Genomic DNA, 21,316 nt, shown 5'->3' with positions numbered 1-21,316 from the left:
GAACTGAGGGTCCTGTCCCAATTTTTGTTTTGCCCATTCTGCAAATTCTGTGGCCGATCTGGGTCATCCTCGTTGAGATGCTGCAGTAGCTGGAGTTTGTAAGGGAGCCATTTGTGAGTAGCTAATATCCGCCGAAGGGATGTTCGACTAATGCCACTCTCCAGTGACATGCGGCGAGTGCTACGCTGTGGACTCTTGCTGAATGAAGCTAGGACAGCCACTGATGTTTCTTCATTAGTGAGTTTTCTTGCGTCCACATTTTGGCAAATCCAACACTGAACCAGTTTAACGAAACTTAGCAAGCAGTTTGCTGACTGTAGCATGGGAGATGGGTGGTCTCGTAGGGTGTCTTGCATTGAAATCTGCTGCAATGACCCGGTTACTGCGTTCACCAGATATCAACACAGTTTAGATCCGCTCCTCACGTGTTAACCTCTTCGACATGTCAATGGCTGTGAACAAAGAGAAACTTTTAAATAACTCATGAAAGAATAAAGTTACGTTGAAACCAAGCACACCATTGTTTTTCTTGTGACATTACCAATAAGTTTGATGTGTCACATGGCCCTCTTCCTATTGAAAAAAACAAAAGTTGTATCCAAGATGGCCGACTTCTAAATGGCCACCATGGTCACCACCCATCTTGAGGAGTTTGCCCCCTCACATATACTAATGTGCCACAAACAGGACTTTAATATCACCAACCATTTCCATGTTATTACGGTGTATCCATATAAATGGCCCACCCTGTACTTGGGGTTCAGCAGCAGATTCTCATTCTGGATACCACGCCAGTCAGCTGAGGCTAAAGTTAGCAAAAGGTCAGTAAAACTGTGCAAAAGAGGGATGGAGGGATGTAAAACCATTCTTCCAAAATATTAATTAATTTATTTTATTTATTAGTTTGATGATTGGGACTGAGAGTAACATGTCAGTCTCAAGTCTCCCTTACACATGCAGCTGGGTTGAGAACTGCAGACTGTGCATACGATTCGCATCATTTTCATTCTCTTCAAACTCTTTAGCCAGCCTTCAGCCGCACCCTATGGATGGGGCTGTGTCGCTAGAAGAGACCACTACAGACACGATGAAAATGTTTCATCACAGGATAAACGCAATTACCCTCCTTTTAAGGGGACAAGTAGAGCCAAACCATGTGAGCATAACAGAGGACCAGACCCATGGTAGAGGTTACGGTTTATTAAATTCCTTTTTTCTTGTTTTCTGTGTTCAACCACAGAGTTTACAAACTAAAACCAATTGCTTATATTTCATTGTTAGATTCTCATGACAGCTCCATTTAACAGTGACAAGTAGGTCAAAGTTAACACTGTGAGTCCCAGTTTATGCTGCTAGCCAAAGAAAAATAAATATTTTCAGTATTTTGGATTTTATAACTTTTAGAAAATTACTGTAGCTCTGCCATGTCCCTTGAGGTGTCATCAAACATTTCCAGCTTCATGATGTTTTTACCTCTTGTGATAAGAAGTCTCTTAAAATCAAAAGAATAATAGAAACAATAGCAACTTTTGTCTCCTTTCTAAAGCATCAAATCATGTTACTGTGCACATCCTCGAGCAAAATATATATATATGTATAATTTGATCACAGGTCACGAAAAAGTGTTGAGCAATGCCCTTTAAAGTGTATGTGTTTTCAGGTTCCCCGAGGAGCACTTGCGCTGCATCGACCATGTGAGATACGACACTGTGGGTCATTTTAAAGGTAATGCCTGCTGGCGGGGCAAGCTGAGTTATGGGGTTAATAAGGAGAAGAGCATTGATGGGCCTTAACAACAGTGTGATGTGGACTCACTCGTTAATGCCAGTGTGTGGTAAACACCCCAACAGAAAACAATGGAATATCAAGAATCTTTTTTTCTGTTAAACGCTGACTCTGGAGAGGAGCTTCCTGTTGTTCTGGTTGGTTTGAAAGGCAGACAAACAATTTAAAAGATCTTTGGAGCCTCTTAGGCCTACATCTTTATTTCTTTGCAATTACACTTCATCGATAACTAAAAGCAGAAGGGAAGCTCAACAACGGTTGGCAAATTCAGTCTCAATTTGGCAACCATTCTGTTTCACTTTTGTGACCAGCTGATCACACGCAACCAATCCAATCCATTTAGGCATCCAGACATGGTGAAAAGACGGCCTGCTGATGTTTAAACTGAGGATCTTCACGAGGGGAAAAGAGTGATGTAAGTGACACTGAACAAGGTTGGTGCCAGATGAGCTGGTCCATGTATTTCAGAAAATGCTGCTATGCTGGGATCTCATATATATTGTATAACCATTTTTAAGTTGGCCCGAAGGAGAGAAAATATCCATAAGCTGCTGGAAAGGTAACTGAAACTCAGGATATGCTCTTCTGTATTCTGTTGTTACAAACAGTCTTGGTCAAGGTACTTGAAAAAAGTAATCAGTAACTAATTACTGATTACTTGACCAAAAAAGTAATCCCGTTACTTTACTGATTACTTATTTTCAAAAGTAATTAATTACTTAGTTACTTTTTAAAAACACGATTTACAACCTGAATAGGTGATAAAGCGATAGATCTGTCAGCCCAATTCTACTTTTTCTGCATAATCCATCATACAAAAAGTAATCAAATGGAAAAATCTCCTTTTAAAACTTGTTTTATTAGTTTTAATCTTTTAACTTTATGCATCAAGCAAAAATTTAATTATATGCAACATTCTCTGACTGGAAGAAATTAGTTTAATATTTAAACCTATTTTCTGCACATTCCAGCACATAAAATAAAATTTTTTTTGGTGTGTTTACACTCACTCTTTCAAATAGATGCAGGTAAAACACAGCAGAAAATAAAGTCAAAGACTAGCGGTCCTTTGGCTCTATTTTCACCTGTAAAGCAGGAGTAGGGTAGGCGGAGGTTTACCCTGGTGCAGGTGTGCCGTAGCGGTCAGTGGAAGAATCCGCGAGTTTCTCTGTGAATTTCCCATTACGTCGTTGCGCACTCGGTGCTTGCTTGGAAGTTTAGGGGGTTTTTTCGCTGTAAAAAGAGGTTTTCTTCCCACGCACAACGGATGCTAATGTTTTTGTCACTTTTTATGGAATCAAACCCAAAGTAAGGTCAGTACAGCAGCAGAAGACTGGATGCCACTCACATCAGCTATCATCAGGAACCCGATGAACTTCATATGGGTTCACAAAATTGGACAGTAGATAATTGGATAAGATTGTTCTGATAGATTTCTGCTGTGACATTCTGGTGGTAGGGTCGGATTTTGACATAAACAACATGAACACATGGATCCGTCCTATCTTGAATAGTGAAACATACACAGCACGACGTTTAGATATGGCCCAACTGTGTGATGCTATCATGCCAATAAAGACCAAAATCTCCGTCGAATGTTTCCAGCAACTTATTGAATCTGTATCACAAAGAATTTTGGTAGTTCTGAAGGCCAAAGGAGGTCAAACCTGGCAGTAGCAAAGTGTAACTAACAAAGTAGCCAGTGGGTGTAAACAGAGCACACTGTGAAACTGGCGCAGAAGTCAGCGGACATCTGGTGGGTGGATGAGGTTCACGCTTTGCTCTCCATTCTGCTTTGTTCTTTCTAGTCTCCAAGTGATACAACGCAAGAAGGGTGCTCTGTCTTTGTGCAGTCATACGCAATCAAGCACCCATAACCTTTAGGAGGTTGTAGCGATGTAGCAGCAAATCAAACACATAGCCACACGCGCACACACACAAACAGAGGCAGCAAGCTTGGGTTATCCAATATAAAAGCGTCTCAAGAGATTCATAGTAGTGAAGCAGCTGTTGCAACAAACCAATCAGCCTAAATGCTATACTGGGAACCTCGAGACTGCAGGACACTTCTTCATTGGATCACACCGACGTGTGCACCCATAGGCAGCAGCTGTACCGTCATGGCACAAACGTCAACCTACGACCACGGGGAGTTACATCACTAGTGTTTGGGATGCTAATGGGCAATTTTTGTTCAGGGAAGCATCATGCGCCATACTGCCATGAGAGTGTGACACAAATATTTCTGTCATGTATGTGACGGGTAGTGTTCAGAAATCTTCGTGTTAGTGCTGAAAATTCAGCTCTGATGTTTGTTAATGGGTGGAACGATAGAGAGCTGCATTTAATTCTCACCTCAGTGAGTGGAAAATCAGATCAGGTGGTGATACAGACGTGAATTCCTCAGAGGCTGAATAGTATCTGTCTCACTTGTTTAATAATATTCAGTGGATCATGTTACTTACGGTTCGCTTTCTACAGGGTAGTGAAGATAACAATAAAAGGTTTGAAAGATGGAAAGAAAATGATGAGCTATAATGTCTCCTGATTCATTGGATTCAGGTTTCAAATATTCTAATCTTGCAAATAGTGGCTGTCAGAATTACACTGTGAAGCTTTTGGTAGCAGCTAGCAGCACTCTGGAGGCCTCCTCTTTACTGTAAGATTCACACATGAGAACATATTCAGTGAGATTCATATTCTTGAATTGGTTTCACCTTATTCCACCGATGATCAGTTACAACAAAGGCTGAACACAGAGTGACAGCAGGCTGCTGGGGATGGATGGGTGGAAGAAACAGAATAGTTTCAATAATCTCACATAATCGAATAGTTTATGAGGAAAAACATGCTTTTGAGGCTTCAAGTATACAAATAATGCGCAACAGTCACGGTGAACTGGAGTTTCATTTGTTTACAAGAAAGCAGTGATACAGCTTTAGAGATCCTGTGAAATTTTTAATTTTGACTTCCTGGAAGAAGCAATCCGTATTTGTGACCTCATGCTGCAACGTGAATTCATTAATTTTAATGGGTCCGGTGTCGCTGACAAGCATGTCCACATTTGGAAAAACAACTCAACCCCCTGTAACATGGAAACTGATTTTTTTTTTTTTTTCGGACACGATCTATTCTAAATAAAACTGGCAACAGATAAATAGAAACATGATACCAAACTCATCGAGTTTCTTTAATCAATATGGCCACAAGCACTGAGTTTAAAGGGTTTCTGGACAGACAGAAGAATCCAGTAGCTGAGGGTTTGAAGTGAAGATGTCCTGTGGTGGACAAGGCCTGTGTATATGTCACACAGTGGAAATTTGTATTTATCTTGTATATTGTTTTTATTCTGATTTTTAGTGTTTATTTATGAGTGTTTTATTTGCATGGTTTTATTCTGTTTCTATTGCATGGTTTTTAGTGTTTTATGTGACATGGTTTTTATCCACTGTGGACTGGCTGCACATGGGACAAATTAGCTGATAGGGACCACCTGCTGAGGCAGGGGTGTGTCCAGAGGTGGCCTATCAGCTGTGTAAAGACCTTTTAAAAACAGGCTAGCTGGGCACTGAAAGAGAGAGGCCCCAGACTGGAAGGTTAATGCGAGATGGCGACCAAGTCCTGACCTCATGGAACGGCAACAGTAAGAGACAACGCGTGTGATTGGCAGCAGGGCAGAGGTTTACCTCTGCCTGCATTTGTGAGTAGGGTCTCTACTGTTGTTTACTGGGTGCAGCTGGATTGGGAGAGGGTCACCATGGCATGAGCCAGGGCCGCTTCTGGGACCATTGTTCTGGCCCCTATTTGTTATGTTGCAGGACACCGACGCAAGGGGAGCTGTGGCGGTGGTCGCATCATGGATTCGGGTGCAGAACGCAAGCCGGGCTGGGAAGTGATGGGCCAGCGGAAGGACAAGAAGATGGGTGGCTCTTTCTAGTCTGCTGAAGACGGGGCTGGCGTGGACTCTGCTCTAAAGGAGGAATTCCTGGCCTGCTGATGGACCCATAATGAACATGTGGCCTAATTATAGCAGGGGGGGTTTAGTGAATGTAGAAAATGGTAGTTTTATGGGTTTTAGAATTGTTTTTAGTAGAGAGCAAACATTTTATTATGTACATTTTAAGGGTGTTTTATTTGTGCTCCCTGGCCTAGTAATAAACTGTTTCTGATCAGACCTGCTCCCTCTCTGTGCCCGTGGTATCTGACTCGCTTGCTCCCCCTTGTATTTTAAAGAATCTTTCTTTTTAGCGTGACATTCTGGCGCGACCGCTTTAGTGTCCGCCGCGCGTTACATTAATGTAACGCGCGGCGGACACTAAAGCGAGTCAGATACCACGGGCACAGAGAGGGAGCAGGTCTGATCAGAAACAGTTTATTACTAGGCCAGGGAGCACAAATAAAACACCCTTAAAATGTACATAATAAAATGTTTGCTCTCTACTAAAAACAATTCTAAAACCCATAAAACTACCATTTTCTACATTCACTAAACCCCCCCTGCTATAATTAGGCCACATGTTCATTATGGGTCCATCAGCAGGCCAGGAATTCCTCCTTTAGAGCAGAGTCCACGCCAGCCCCGTCTTCAGCAGACTAGAAAGAGCCACCCATCTTCTTGTCCTTCCGCTGGCCCATCACTTCCCAGCCCGGCTTGCGTTCTGCACCCGAATCCATGATGCGACCACCGCCACAGCTCCCCTTGCGTCGGTGTCCTGCAACATAACAAATAGGGGCCAGAACAATGGTCCCAGAAGCGGCCCTGGCTCATGCCATGGTGACCCTCTCCCAATCCAGCTGCACCCAGTAAACAACAGTAGAGACCCTACTCACAAATGCAGGCAGAGGTAAACCTCTGCCCTGCTGCCAATCACACGCGTTGTCTCTTACTGTTGCCGTTCCATGAGGTCAGGACTTGGTCGCCACATCACACTGGCCATCTCGCATTAACCTTCCAGTCTGGGGCCGCTCTCTTTCAGTGCCCAGCTAGCCTGTTTTTAAAAGGTCTTTATACAGCTGATAGGCCACCTCTGGACACACCCCTGCCTCAGCAGGTGGTCCCTATCAGCTAATTTGTCCCATGTGCAGCCAGTCCACAGTGGATAAAAACCATGTCACATAAAACACTAAAAACCATGCAATAGAAACAGAATAAAACCATGCAAATAAAACACTCATAAATAAACACTAAAAATCAGAATAAAAACAATATACAAGATAAATACAAATTTCCACTGTGTGACATATACCACACAACCAGTGATGAAGACAGTTAAGTAGCTGCATATTTGGGACTTCAGTGAATATTTTTCTAGAAGAACCAGTAGAACCATTTCACACTGTCTGCTTTTCCTGCACTGACACATTTCTAATGCTTGAAGTTTGAATTTTCATGTTTGTTACATTTCTGTTTCTGTTCCTCTGTTATTCTGGTATGATATCATTTTTTTGTCCTTTTGAGTTTAGCTCCTACATCAATTTTATACTAATTATCCTCTCCTGCGCTTCTAGTGCCCTTTCTGCCTTGTTTCAGCACATCCTTCTTGCCCTCTTGTGCTCACTCTTCTGCCATTTTTTAAATTTAATTTACTTCCAGCCAAGTTCTTCTCCTTTCCGTGTCTTGCTGTGTAATTATTAAGTGTATATACAGTCCTGTCTTCCACACACCTGTTGTAGGTTAACATTTTGAACTTTATTTTCAGAATGATTAAAATACATGCCTCCTATTTGTCTGCATCATGCAATTAGATGCCCAGGATCATATAAAAAGAAAACCCAAACCTTCTCGTGGTCTATTTCTAGGCGGCAATCATGCCTGCACATGGAGACGATAAGATTATGTGACAAAAATCTATATTTCTTAACATAAAAAAAAAAAAAACTCCAGTAATGTCAGAACCTGGCCACAACTATATAGAAAAAAAGAGATTATGGCAGACTGAACAAAGAGAGCATCTGACTGGCACATGCAGAACAGAGTCAACGTTGGAGCGCCACAGATCACGAGGGAATTCATTACAGAAAACTTAAAACAACAAATGAGGAGGCTGTTTCTATAGCAACTGGTAAGAGGGGATGCCATTGAGAGAGGGTGGAGGATTGGTGATACTGTGATTGGAGCCAGGTGTGCCAGATAGGTGTGCCAGATGGGCAGCCATAGACCAGCCATGGAGCACAAGCACAAGAGAAAGGATCAGAACTGGAAGCACAGGAGACCACAGACTGAAAAATATGGTTTTGCATCCTAAGCTGCTACATTATAGCTACAGCTCTGCTTTAACAGATATGATTTATCTAATATATCAGTCTCTACTGCTCATTTGGGGTGGCTGTAGCTCAGGTGGCAGAGCAGATCAACCGGTGGTTCGATCCCAGGCTGCTCCAGTCTGCATGCCAAATATCCTTGGGCAAGATCCTAACCCCATGTTGCTCTCCGATGCATCCATCAGAGTGTGGATGTGTATGAATGTTAGATACTTAGCAATTAAGCTTAGAAGTGAATGGGTGTGATTGGGTGAATGAATTAGTTGTATAAAGCGCTTTGAGTGCTCAGACAGAGTAGAAAAGCACTATATAAGAACCAGTCCATTTACCATTTAGGGAAAAACACTACCCACCCAACCCCAAACAGAAAATAAGAACTATCTTCTGACTGTAGCCCACAAACGTAGATTACTGAAAAATGTGATGATCATTATTTTCTGACAGGGTGAAAAGTATGGCCACCTCAGCGAGACTTAATGAAACACCTGTCTGTTAGCACAAAGATGTGTGTGACAGATAAAAGCTGTACCGAACCAGAGAGCAATCACCTTGGCGGTCACCGTGTCAAACCCCAGTATCCTTATTTTATTTTAAAAGTAGTAAAAGGCAATGTTAAAGTTACATAAGTCATCATTTTTGCAAATTTTCTTATTGCTATATCACTGTTTGCTACTCAAAAACTTCATTAGCTTGGTATCATAGTTTTTTGTGTTTCCTTTGAATAGCAAAGGTAAAACTGGTACGTACATACGTGTTACCTAAACTGAAAGTACAAATGAAAAAATAACCATTTATTTCTCATCAGATCCGTCATTGCTGTATGTTTTAAATCAAGCATTTGGTTTTTGCGTAAGTGCCGTGGAATGGAGCATGTCTATTTTTCAAAATGAGAAACAAATCAACTGTTTCTCTGTGATTCAGTCATTCCCATTTCCTTTGTTTTTGTACAAGGCAATCACACAAGATGACCCCTGATTACCAGATCTTCATATACGCACACTTGAAAGATTCAAGAGTAAACAATGTTTGAGTTTATTGCTTTTTCCCCCTTCCCTTTGTTGCATGACAAAGAGGCTCAATCAGCAGGTTGAGTAGACTTTTCATTTGATAATCACTTAAATTATGTTTAAGGTTTAAGCTTTTCAGTCAGGGTTTATGTAAATGCACTGGTACCCACAGTCATGCAAAACAGAATAAAAGCAAAGCTACAGAAAGATAAAAACATATTGCAAAACAGCAAAATATGAATGCACGAAATTAGTATTTGTATCATTGAAAAGTGTCCGTCTTTCTTATGCAGATTTCTTATGAAGACTTTTAAGCAAAAGGTATTAAAAACAATTCAGTTTTATTTATACAGCGCCAATTTACAGCAACAGTCACCTCAAAGGGCTTTATATTGTAAGGTAGACCCTACAATAATACATACAGAGAAAAACCCAACAATCATATGACCCCGTATGAGCAAGCATTTTGGTGACAGTGGGAAGAAAAAACTCCCTTTTAACAGGAAGAAACCTCCAGCAGAACCAGGCTGAGGACAGGGTGGGGCCATCTGCTGCGACCGGTTGGGGTGAGAGATAATCATAGATTATCAAAAAATATTAGATCATTTTTGTCTGTAACCTTTGGTTTAATATATTCCTCTCTGCCTGTCTACAACGAAAGTCTGTCTATCACAGATAACAGATTATCTGCTTCTTGTGGGACAGATTTTTTTCATAAAACCAAAACAATGAATAAAAAGAGGTTAAAAAACACAGCAGAGGTTCAGAATCGGGTGTTAATCACCTGTGAGTTGATCGCTGGAAAAAAAAAATAGGAAAACCAAAACAATGAATAAGAAAAAAATTAAGTGTTTCCAGGGTGTAACAATGCAGATTCACCTTTATTAGTAGGTTTTGGTACAAAATCTGGTGTCAGTGTCAGGGGAAATATGAGTGCAGTGCTCTGCCTCCAGTCTACTCGATCAGAACAGTTAATCCCTGAAAGAATAACATACAGTGTCCACGTCACAGCACCACCTGACACAAGGTGTGCTGCTTAATCTGTTAAATAAAACAACAACGTATGCAGGCTTCAGGTCTATCTATCTATCTATGAATGCTTACTTCAGGAAGCTTTAGCAAGCTTTAACTTGCCCTGTAGCTTCTCATAGGGTTTTCAGTCTAACAGATGCCAGGCCAGTCTTACTTTCTCAGAATAAGATTTAGCTGAAAAATTAGACTTCCCTAGTTGATGAAACTCTTGTGTTCAGAAACTTTTAGAAGCTGCTGAGGCTTCTAAAGGGGTTTGAAACAAGTTAAAGCTCAATTCTTGGTTTTCCCGAAGCAGAGACTCATTCCCTGACATTTCCAGATTATCTTTGAAGTGACAGGAATATTGCAAGTCCAGGGTTGCCAGGATTTAACACAAGTCATTTAGAAATAATGTGTCCTGTAAGAACGTACTACAGCATGTGATAACCCAGCAGAAACAACAACATGCTGTTTTAGGTTGTTTTAAAGCAGAACTTTTTGACTAAAGCAAACATACCATATTACTCAAGCTCATACAAATCTCCTCATATGAAAATTAATCACCGTCCAATCGCATCCCAGTAACATTTACATCAAGACCAGAACAGGAGAGCATGAATCTTCATATTCATTTATAGCTGCAGATCTTTGGAATCACCTGAGAGTGTCCATTTGTTTCTGTATCTTAATTAGGCGATATGTGAGTACCTCATACAGTTATCATTCGTTAATAACGATTTCCCAGCAGGAGTTCACATTAAATGCTGGTAATCTTTTTAACATTTAATGCAGTTTATTGGCTGTTTTTCTTAATCAGATTCACCATCCACTTTCCTTTTCCTGAAGGAGACCAGTCATATCTTTGTTATCAACTTGACGTCAGTCCACGCAGCAAAACAGCCCAATACTCCCAGAGCTCAACATTCCAAGTGCTCTGTATTTTTCCAACTCTACGCCCTGTGAGTGGAGCGAGAGAGAGAGAGGGAGAGAGAGATGGAGGGAGTGCAAGGTGCGTTGGAGATTGCGCAAGCGGGTTTGCTGATGCTCAGATTGGTGTGTTTGTGATTGGCCACCTGAGGAGATGCATGTCAGCCAGCAAAGTTGCGTGCTTTTAAAGTGCTGCGGGCAGAGGGCAATGCATTCAGAACACTCACAGCTGTTAGGAGACGAGACCAGAGAGCAGAGCCACGTCAAGCAGACCTTCCTCAAACACAGAGAGAAAAAAGAAGAAGAAGAAAGTGGAGATATGACTCTGTCAGCTGTGCAACAACTTTTTCTGCTGTGTTTATTCATTTGCTTTGGATGTTGGAGCACAACAGGTGGGTGAAGCATGATACTGAGTCAGATACCATTGTCAAGGTGCATGAGTTGTTTTTGGCAGCTAAAATTAATCATGCTCTAAAAGTTGTTTTCAGTGGTGATCGCTTATAAGCAAAGTGTAATTTTGAGTGCATTTTTTAAGGTTTTATATCTTTATGAATGCGCCTGTAAGTTATGAAGCCAGTCGTACATTTAGTGTAAGTTTTTAAAATAATTATTTATGGTATACTAATCCTGATGCAAGAAGTGGAAAATTCCAGCTCACTATATAACAAATAGGCTTCATCACTGGTTTCAGGAAATAAGGAATATCTGAGTCATAGTTGTAGGACTATTTCAGCTTGCACTTAAACTCTCAGTATATGTTTAAAAAAAAAGCAATGCATAGGTGGATTCAGAGGCAATTAAAGAGGGACTAACACCACAATGTAACACAACGTAGCCAACATTGAAATGGTTAATAAGTTCTAACTCAATCATTCATTGTCACTGAATGATTTATCAGTGCTGTATAGATCCATAATGAGCTAATAAATATAGGTTGATGTGCTTTGTACTCAAAGATGCAGTATCTTGCGCAGTCTTTTTAATTAATAAGACTTATTCACTGGATATTTTAAACAAAAGTATAAAATTGGTATGTAGTGAATGGATTGTGATGTAATGAATGGTGACTGGTGATACACCAAGATGTGATAGGCATAATGTATGATTCTGATTAATAATAATTCTTCATAAATTCCCCTATAGGTGATGTTAGCTCAAGGTTATCCCACTTTTTTAAAAAAAGTCATAATGTGTGCAAGTGCAAAAACTGGTACAATATGTACAGTCTTACTCCAGTCTGGGTGCTCTGCTCAGACTGGGGAAATCTTTTATAAATGACTCATTGTAAGAGAAAAAAATGCATTTATTATTAAAATTTAGTACCAGTAGAATTATATCAATCTAAAACGTACTCTATTACAAGTACCGATCCCCTATTAAAATGATTTATCAAATAAATTTCCCTTCTAAATGAAGGAGTGTGATACCTGGATGGAAAGCATTTACCTGACCTCATATTAAAATGTTGCGCTCTGTTTTAACTCTGAAACGCACAGTGACGTAAGCACATCTATGCAGACAGCAACATGTTAACATGGAGAAAATTGTAAATGAAATGATACAGAACCAGTGGATGTCGGTCCAAATAGGTTTTTTAATGAGATCTCTGAAATTCATAACACTATCTCCAACCTGTATGTTATTATTCTGAAATGTTTCTTTGACAGCTTAAAGATGCTTATTGAGGAAAGCTTGAACGTTTTCAGCATGTCGTTCGATAACAGTCACTCATGAGCAGCCCGAGCCTCACAGTCATATGTAGTATTGCATCAAACATACACCAGCAGCCTCCTCATATTAGAGGCTTACTAATAATATGAAATTTGAACACATAAAAATACAATAAATGATGATACAGGACTTCTAAATTATTATTTTGGACTACATATGCATGACATCGTGGTATCAGTCCAATTACAATATTACATTTATTGAATTATGCTGCCCTACTATAAAAAGATCGATAAGTATTAACATTATGTGTATCTTTATCCAGATGCCAGTCCTCTTGATCAGTGGGAAGACGGCATAGTGTTACAAAAGGTAGTGAGACTCTTCATTTACAATCATCCCTCCATCACTGAGGCATTTTTCAAAGTCTCTACAATTTTTGTTTTTGCTGTTGTTATTTTCCTCCTAACTTAGTGGATGATCCACTCATTCTGGTCTACATTTCTTGTGTAATTAGCACTACTTATTGCCAGTTTGATGAACAGTGTCATCTGCACTCAGCCACACATTCGGTGCTTTGAGCAACTCTGTGACAAGAAATATACAGACACTTAGAAGTTTGAGTACAAATGTTCTATTTTACTTTCAAACAGTGTTGATGTTGTGTTTTATGGGAAAATAAGAAGTAAGAATAGAAAAATCACTGGTCAAAGGTATTATGTTGCATTCACTGCCAGCTTTCAAGCTGTAAATAAGTGTACTGTTTGTCTGCAGGTGCGAGGGATCAGAAGTGATGATTTGAGTGGTGTCTTGCGGAGAGACCAGAATGAGGTAGGCAAACATTTTAAAGCTACTTTAAAGGTTTCTATTCTATTCTATTCTATTCTATTCTATTCTATTCTATGCTATAGGCCTCATGCTAACACTTTAAAGGGGTTTTCGACGTATGATCACAAACTATATGACTTTAAAAACTGCTTTTAATGCTTGACTTGTGAAAAACCATACCTTCAAACCACAGCTGACAAACTAATCCTTAAAAAATAAAAGTCCAGTTCAATAGATGGTCACATGTCAAATTTCAATTCTCTTCAGCAAGCTGTGTCAAATGCAGGTCCTTTAAATAAAAAACATTACATCACAGCAGAGGCAGAAGTACAAAGAGGAGAAATGACGAGATGAAAAAAAAGTGCTTCTAAAAAAAGACAGTTTTAGACGGTTATCCTGACGGTTAGCAGGATAAACATGACTATGTCTGGGTTGCTACCCAAGTTTATCTCTTTTTGAAGTTATGGAGTGGGCAGGTGAGCCACCGAGTCAACAGGAAGACAACATGACATGATACCACAATACCCAAAGGAAGTAACAGAGCTGGAATCATTGTGTGCTCTCTTACGTTTTGCTGAATTATTGCTGTTTTGCCTGTTTACTGTATTCAAGAGTCAATGGAGGCAGGATAGAGTGTGAGAACTTTAATTCTGTTATTAATGCCTAATTGTTTTCCTTCCCCCACAGGAGCAGGTTCAGAATGTCTTCAAAAGAGTAGGTTTTCTTCCCTAGTTGTCTTTACACTTTTCCATCATTTCTGCTGTTTGTTCAGCACCAGCTCACTGATTCTGCTCCCCCCCAGTTCCTGTTTCATTACTCCAAAGCACGCAACTCTGTTGGAGCTGTACAAAAAGAGGTGAGCAAATGAGCAAACCAATCAAACTTAGTGTCTGATGTTTCCATTTATTTGTCATTTTCGAGAGTTATTGCTTTAATTTAATGCAGTGCTTAAACTGCTTTTGGTCATTTCAATTGGCAGCATGGGTGGAAAAGGAGAACACAAAACATCTGCTTTGAGGCTTTCAGGTTGATTATGAATTTTTATTCAAAACCTGTTGAAGTGAACGAATCTAAAGACTCTTTTTTTCACCCCCGAAAACGGCAAACAAACCTAAGTAAGTTTCAGTTTCAGAGCTGGCCATTTGGATGCTGTCGGCTCGCTCGCAGAGCTGATACAGCATGACAGCAGGTGGCAAATGCGACTTTAAATACTGAAATCTGGAGCGAAATTCTGGTCTTTTGGCCTACTCAGCAGATCCTCATGAAGCTCTCTCCCTTTCTTCCTCCAGTCTCATTCAGTTCACCCTCTCATGCGACTTTCACCAAAGCTTTCCCAGAGGAGAAAGAAGAAGGTGGTACTTTTGGTGAGAACACAGATCTGAATGCTTTTAACTGATTTTTTTACTTGGAGATTTCAGAGCAGGGTTATGAATGAAGCGGATAGAAAAACTGCAGACATTTGAGGTCATCTCTCAAGCTTAGGGACTTTTAAAGCTTCCTACTTAACAATTGGAGGTAGTAAACTGTTTTTGGCTGGTGAGCCATTCACGTTAATCAGTGTTTGCAAGCTGAAGGGGTTTTGAGCTGCTCAAGCAGGAACTGTTTATTGCTCCCATAATTCATTTCATCTCACTAAAAAATGTCTAAGTAGGCAAAACAATACAGTTAAGAAACTAGATTAAAATTTGGGGAAATAAATGTTTTTGGCACAGCACACATGAAAAAGTTGCCCAAACTGTCCTTTAGCCCCTCTAAAATTGACTCCATACACGTCAGAGATATAATAAATGCTAAAACTATGGCGCTAAAGTGAAAATGTGCATTTTTTCCATTATTAAGACTAAAAACAGCAGAAACATTTTCATCTCTTCTCTGCACATACAGCAGACATTCTCGAAAACACACACACGCACACACCCCATACTTTCCACTCATTTCTCTTCTGCCTATAAAGACTTAACCTTTTCAGGTAGTGAAGAAGTAGTGAACCAGTGATTAAGAATTAGCCAGCATGTATCACTTTTAATTGCATTACTACTCAGGTTCAATGTAGTGACTGACTCTTTCTCTTCATCTCCTGCTAATTAAACAGAAGATTCGAGGTCTGCCAGAGGGGATGCTGTAAAAGGAAACAAACAAACACACACCTATCAGAAGAAGAGCAGCTGGCAGATCCACCTGCGGACATCACACTCAAAATCAACTGATGGACCACGCAACAGCATCTGTAACTTTTTTGTTAACAGAAACAATTTGATTGTACAGCTGGAAAAAAACTGAAGTGTGTTGCTAAAGCTGCCGTGTGTCTTGTTGCTTGCAAATGCAAAAAAATAAATAAAAAATTGGTGTCATTGGACGGAAACTGTCACCAAGCAAATTTGGCAGATTGTTACACAAGACATGAGTATCTAAAACAAAACAACACAAAACCGTCACTGATCGCTGTGGCAAAGAGGTGAACTCACATTTAATTTACCAGAATTAAATGTACATGTACATTTTGTGACATAATTATCATGAAACGGTATTAAAAAAAGTTAAAACTCGTCTGTGATGCTTTTGTGAGGACGTAGTTGATACAGTTCAATGTTTATTCAAATTACAAAACAGTTGTTGTTTCCCCTGCTGAAATGTACTGTAGGATGATCATAATGCAGGTTTGACACTTTCCAGCAGCCCAGTGGCCTGTCCAAATACAGGACTGATCCAGTATAAGAGCGCCACCTACATGGTTACAACACACAACGCACATGCTGACAAAGGAGAAGCCGCCCCCTCTGCTCGGTTTTAAGGTCTTCACAGTGTTTTCCATGTAGCTGTCACACGGCTTTTGTGGTTGAAGTTACAGGTGTTTACTTTTTTTTAATCCTCATCCTCTGAGTCACTGTCTTTTCGTGTAGGAAGTGAACTTCTTATCGATGACATTAACTTGTCTTCGATTTGTTTCTTGGGGTTTTCCTCCAGGTCTGTCTTCACGGCTCCAGTTTCTGATAACCTCCACTCCAGCTCTGATTGGGACACACAACATGAATTATAGACACTTCAATCGCATAACATGAGGTATAGCCGATGCAATATCGCTCAACAGATTGACAAACTGCAGCGTCCAAAGTTACATGCAATACACTGAGATGTACTGAAAATAAATTCATAACTCTCAAACGAGCTTTAGTGACTTAATAGAATTCTAACAGTACCTATCATTAAAACCAAACTGCCTGACTAAAAGTGCAACTGCTGAAAAATGAAAACATGACAAAACAAATTTCAGATTAAATGCCAACACCTGTGTACCTACTTCCTGATATTTTCCAGTTTAAAACAACACAAAACGATCATTGTATCCACTCAGAGATAGGTCTGTCAGGCCTACAGTCAGTTAGTTAGTTTTGTGCTTAAAAAATGTTCGGTTTTGTCAGCAAGTCGCCTCTTACCTTCAACTTTCAGGTTCATGCCCCCAAAGACCAGAGGACCGATGAACTGGGCCTTCATCTCGCCCTCAAAGTAAACAAAGATGGTGGGCAGGTTGCGGTCGGGGTAGTTGGGGATGCAGGTGGTGGAGATGGACTTGAGGAACTTGGTCTGAGGGAACTTCCTGGCTAATGTGCTCAGGTGCTGGTTGATGAGGGTGCACAGAGGGATGCTGGTAAGGGAGATGAATGGAGAGAAAACATCAGACTGACCTGTTGGTGGTAAACTTTGTGACAACAGTTGCTCATTTTTAATGTAATGTCAGTTAATGTTAATGTCAGTAATTGTTTCCTGCCCCAAGTGAATGTGTGTGGAATATGAAATAGACAGCATCAGATCAGCAGTACTGAATGGTTATACCAATACGAATCACATTTAGGCACAGTACTGGGGACGTGAGCCACAACGATGGCCCAATGGCATTAATTATTTGGCCAGTTAGTTAATTACAAAATCTCCAGATTGCCATTGGCTAACTGATCCCTTCTTATTTTATCCAAACTACAAAACACAAAAACAGATATTCAAACAGCAACCAAGTGCATGAAGAAAAGAAAAAAAAAATACTCATATCTAAGCAGAAGCATATAAAGAATGGAAATAACACATTATCAAATAAATTTGAGGTAATTTAACAAATCAAAGAATTTAATTTTAAGAATTACAAGACATTGTATTTTAAACAGCAACGGTTTGCAGTTTACCTGCTCAAAATACCAGGATCACCTCCAACCATGAAGTGTTCTGGACTTAGAACAGCTTTTCACATCACCAAAAATAAATTCTCTCTAACTTTGAGAGTAGATTTGTTTGAGATTTTGTTCAATAGCATTTTAATTGCTGCAATATATAAAACTGGACAAACATAATCCGACTGTTCAATTAAAACATTTTAATGATAACAGCAACCTGGAAGTGCTAAGTCTATTCAAAGAAAAAGCATGTAAAATAACTGAGATTAATGGTAAATATACCCTTATAAACACGAAATGAAAAACTTCACTCGATATTTTCCTCATTCATGCTTACTGGATGACCTACCCCTGCTTGTAGAGGTGCAGCACCACCCAGATGCCATCTCCAGCCTTGTTGACCTCTTTGACGTAGTCCTGTCCAGAGATTTCTGCCACCTCACCGAACACATTCTTCATCTGGGTTGCTTTCCATTCGGCAAGACGCTTCTGTCTGCAAGGAGACGCAGCCTACATCAGTACCCCGACAAACTCACATGACTATCAATCCACAATAAAAGTTTAAGACAGAGATTTTCTTCTCTAGCAAAAATGTTTTCTTTTTCATGACCAACAGAAAATACTAAGTATACTTTTAACTACCACATTCTAGTTAAAATCAGCTTTTCCCAAGATAATTTAACAGTACCTCACCAAAAAAATAACAGATCAAGAGGTCTAATGGGTGCAAGCAGAAGGTGTAAACAAACAGGCAACTAACCACCAGCATAAAGCTGAAATTATTTATTCTTGTTCCACTCTACTTGAGTTGTGCTCCAGTTGTTGTATTGTTTACCTATACATCTCAATGGCTGCTTCATCTTCCTCACTGAACTCATCTTCATTTTCCTCTAGCTCTTCCAACGTCATGTCCTCATATGTTTTAACTGATCAGAGAAAAAAAACCCATTAACATATCAAATAATACATCTGAATATTTCATGTGCATTTAACTGGTATTTGCAAACTATGTTAGGTTGGATAAAAATTTGCCTTTTGCAGTTTAAGCTACAAAGAATGACTGATCTCTCTTACCAACAGACTGCTGTTGGAGGGCCAGCTCCTCCTCTTCATCCTCCTTAGGTGTCTCCTTGGGAGGAAGAATTCCTTTCTTTCTCAGAATATCATTCCACTCTGTATCTTCATTTGGGTCCTAAAGAGAAAAGAAAAAGGTTTCTTTTAATCTGGGTTTCCATGTGATGTGAAAAAACAACATGACATTTCCAAGGTCAGTCTTTGTGCAAACAAATTACTTCCACGAGTTAACTTGATCTAACAAATAAGCTAAGATAGTGCTATGGACTAAGATAAGGCATGTGCACTCTATGGGTCTGGATGTGTTTTATAGTTGCTTAAAGTGAATGTATAAGAGCTCTGCTATACTCCTATTTGATCACAAACTGAGTGGATTTGTTTGCAGATCATATTTTATGGGCACTCATTGGGATCATTTTCTGCGAAAGAAAAGCCTCATGATCCGTGAAACGTCCCTACTAGATTGGTCAATAGATCCCCTTTGATGTGACTTAGCAAGCTGATACCCAGCTTTGGGTGACTGCTTATCTTTATAGCCAATGTTAGAATGAGTGAATCCAGATAACGGAAACACAGCCCTGGGTATGTTGAACTCGCTTCGTAGTATAGGCTCCAGGTCGTTATAAAGTTAACATCAAAACATTATTTGTTATTTACCCTTTTAATAAACACTTATTAAACTCAAATAAACTATAAACATTTTTAAAAGACTACAGGTCACTGGATTTATCAGTGGTTAAAAGTTTTTACATTTTCTTTTATCGTTTCCACAAAATATTTTAGCAAATCTGCTACCATATAAAAGTCTTCGTGTGCCAACGTTTATTTTTAGTTTGACAGTAATCGTCTCAACTCTGGTCCAAGACTATTCCGAGACCTTTTAACTGGTTTGAAGTGTTACAGGGCTAGCTTGCTAGCTAAGTGTAAAGCTATTGAGTGCTCAGAGACACTGCTGGCTAAATATCTAGAAAATTAAGTCGTCACGTTACACGGCTTTAAATGACATTAAGTATTCTCATTCACAGCCGGTACGCTGTGACTTTTAACAAACTAAAGAAGGTTTACCAACCTGCATTTTGACTGATAAGAGTTCTCTGAAATCACACCACTGTTCCCCTCCCAGACGCGGAAATAGAAGGAGCGCAGCCAAATCGATTCCGACAGGAAACAAAAACCTGTGATCGTTTCACATGCGCACAAAAAATACCCAGCATTAAAATAGCCCCCTGTAACTATCTATATAATGTCTCAAACATTTACTGAACTAATTTTTTTTTTACTGTGGTATAAAAACAAAAATTCCTGATTTTAGAAGGACTGGGAAAAAAACGCTTCACGGGGAGGACAATAATAACAGAGACACCAAGTTCCTGTTGAGGCGCAATATGCCCATATAAGGAATGAGAGCGGAGCATTCCATTTGTGGCTGCTGAGAGCGAATCCAAACAGGTGCCGCGCGCGCACACACACACACACACACACACACACACACACAAAGAGTACAATATTTACTGTGGGATGTAAAAAGGGCACACAACGCAAAGCCTCTCAAGTGTAGGCAAGGCAAGGCAGGGCAAGTTTATTTGTATAGCACAATTCAACAACAAGGTGATTCAAAGTGCTTTACAGAGACATTAGAAACAAAAACAAATAAAAAGCATGATTTAAAATTGATTAAAACAAGCAAACAAACAAACTAATTAACAAACAAACAAAACAGTATATAAAATCAAAACAGATAAAATCAAAACAGATAAAATCAAAACAGATAAAATCAAAACAGATAAAATCAGTAGTTAAATGTAAGTTTTGAAATTTAAGCTTAAAAGTGTGGATTTGGTGCTTTATTCAAATGCAGCTGAGAATAGGTGAGTCTTCAACCTGGATTTAAATAAACTGAGTGTTTCAGCTGATCTGAGGCTTTCTGGGAGTTTGTTACAGATATAAGGAGCATAAAAGCTGAATGCAGCTTCTCCGTGTCTGGTTCTGACTCTGGGAACTGATAAAAGACCAGATCCAGATGACCTGAGGGATCTGGAAGGTTCATACTGGGTCAGGAGGTCACTGATGTATTTTGGTCCTAAACCATTCAGAGCTTTATAGACCAGCATCAGAACTTTAAAGTCTATCCTCTGACGGACAGGCAGCCAGTGTAAAGACCTCAGAGCTGGACTGATGTGGTCCACTTTTTTGGTCTTAGTGAGGACTCGAGCAGCAGAGTTCTGAATGAGCTGTAGTTGTCTGACTGATTTTTTAGGTAGACCTGTAGCACATTACTAAAAAATTAGTGAATAGGTTATTAGCGATTCATATACGGATAGGTGCCACGTTATGCACACAATAACAGTAAGTACTGGTGTACATATTTTTTTATTCACAGATTTTCATAGATGTTTGCATGAAACTGGTAACACAGTGAGATCCTTCCGCTTGACCGCGGTCATTTTGTTTACTTAACTTCCTCTTTTTCTTCTTCCCCTTCTTCCTCAGCTTTACACCACTGCCATCCATCCGAGCTCAAAAATAATCACATGTGACTATATATGAATATAGATATATTCTTTTTGCTGGTCTGTCACTGTTAAAGGA

The 21,316-nt window shown here is 39.7% G+C and overlaps 2 protein-coding genes across 2 annotated transcripts; one reads left to right on the top strand and one right to left on the bottom strand.

Moving 5' to 3' along the window:
• The first annotated feature begins 11,145 nt into the window (after positions 1 to 11,145).
• On the top strand, positions 11,146 to 15,615 carry nms (neuromedin S). The gene is made up of 7 exons (XM_085374410.1): positions 11,146 to 11,383; positions 12,988 to 13,034; positions 13,437 to 13,493; positions 14,178 to 14,204; positions 14,293 to 14,346; positions 14,780 to 14,854; positions 15,583 to 15,615. Exons 1-7 carry the CDS (start codon positions 11,146 to 11,148, stop codon positions 15,613 to 15,615), a joined length of 531 nt encoding a protein of 176 aa, XP_085230536.1.
• pdcl3 (phosducin-like 3) lies at positions 15,502 to 19,854 on the bottom strand. Its single transcript, XM_085374408.1, has 6 exons — positions 19,797 to 19,854; positions 18,728 to 18,845; positions 18,489 to 18,579; positions 18,003 to 18,146; positions 16,925 to 17,133; positions 15,502 to 16,498 (listed from the first exon to the last, which is right to left on the bottom strand). The coding sequence occupies exons 1-6, from the start codon at positions 19,800 to 19,802 to the stop codon at positions 16,353 to 16,355; spliced, it is 714 nt and encodes a 237-aa protein (XP_085230534.1). The 5' UTR covers positions 19,803 to 19,854; the 3' UTR covers positions 15,502 to 16,352.
• Positions 19,855 to 21,316: the final 1,462 nt, after the last annotated feature.

This window comes from Diplotaxodon limnothrissa, linkage group LG16 (assembly GCF_057381915.1).
Source record: "Diplotaxodon limnothrissa isolate DT_005_m linkage group LG16, D_limnothrissa_male_GT1.1, whole genome shotgun sequence".
Lineage (NCBI taxonomy): Eukaryota > Metazoa > Chordata > Actinopteri > Cichliformes > Cichlidae > Diplotaxodon > Diplotaxodon limnothrissa.
This window is presented reverse-complemented; position numbering and strand designations above follow the sequence as displayed.

Coding starts and splice junctions, on each gene's coding strand:
- nms (XM_085374410.1), top strand. CDS start 11,146: ATGCATGTCAGCCAGCAAAGTTGCGTGCTTTTAAAGTGCTGCGGGCAG. Junction 11,384..12,987: donor TGGATGTTGGAGCACAACAG/GTGGGTGAAGCA, acceptor ATCTTTATCCAG/ATGCCAGTCCTCTTGATCAG. Junction 14,855..15,582: donor AGAAGAAGGTGGTACTTTTG/GTGAGAACACAG, acceptor CTAATTAAACAG/AAGATTCGAGGTCTGCCAGA.
- pdcl3 (XM_085374408.1), bottom strand. Junction 17,134..18,002: donor CTGCACCTCTACAAGCAGGG/GTAGGTCATCCA, acceptor CTCCCTTACCAG/CATCCCTCTGTGCACCCTCA. Junction 16,499..16,924: donor CATGAACCTGAAAGTTGAAG/GTAAGAGGCGAC, acceptor TGTCCCAATCAG/AGCTGGAGTGGAGGTTATCA.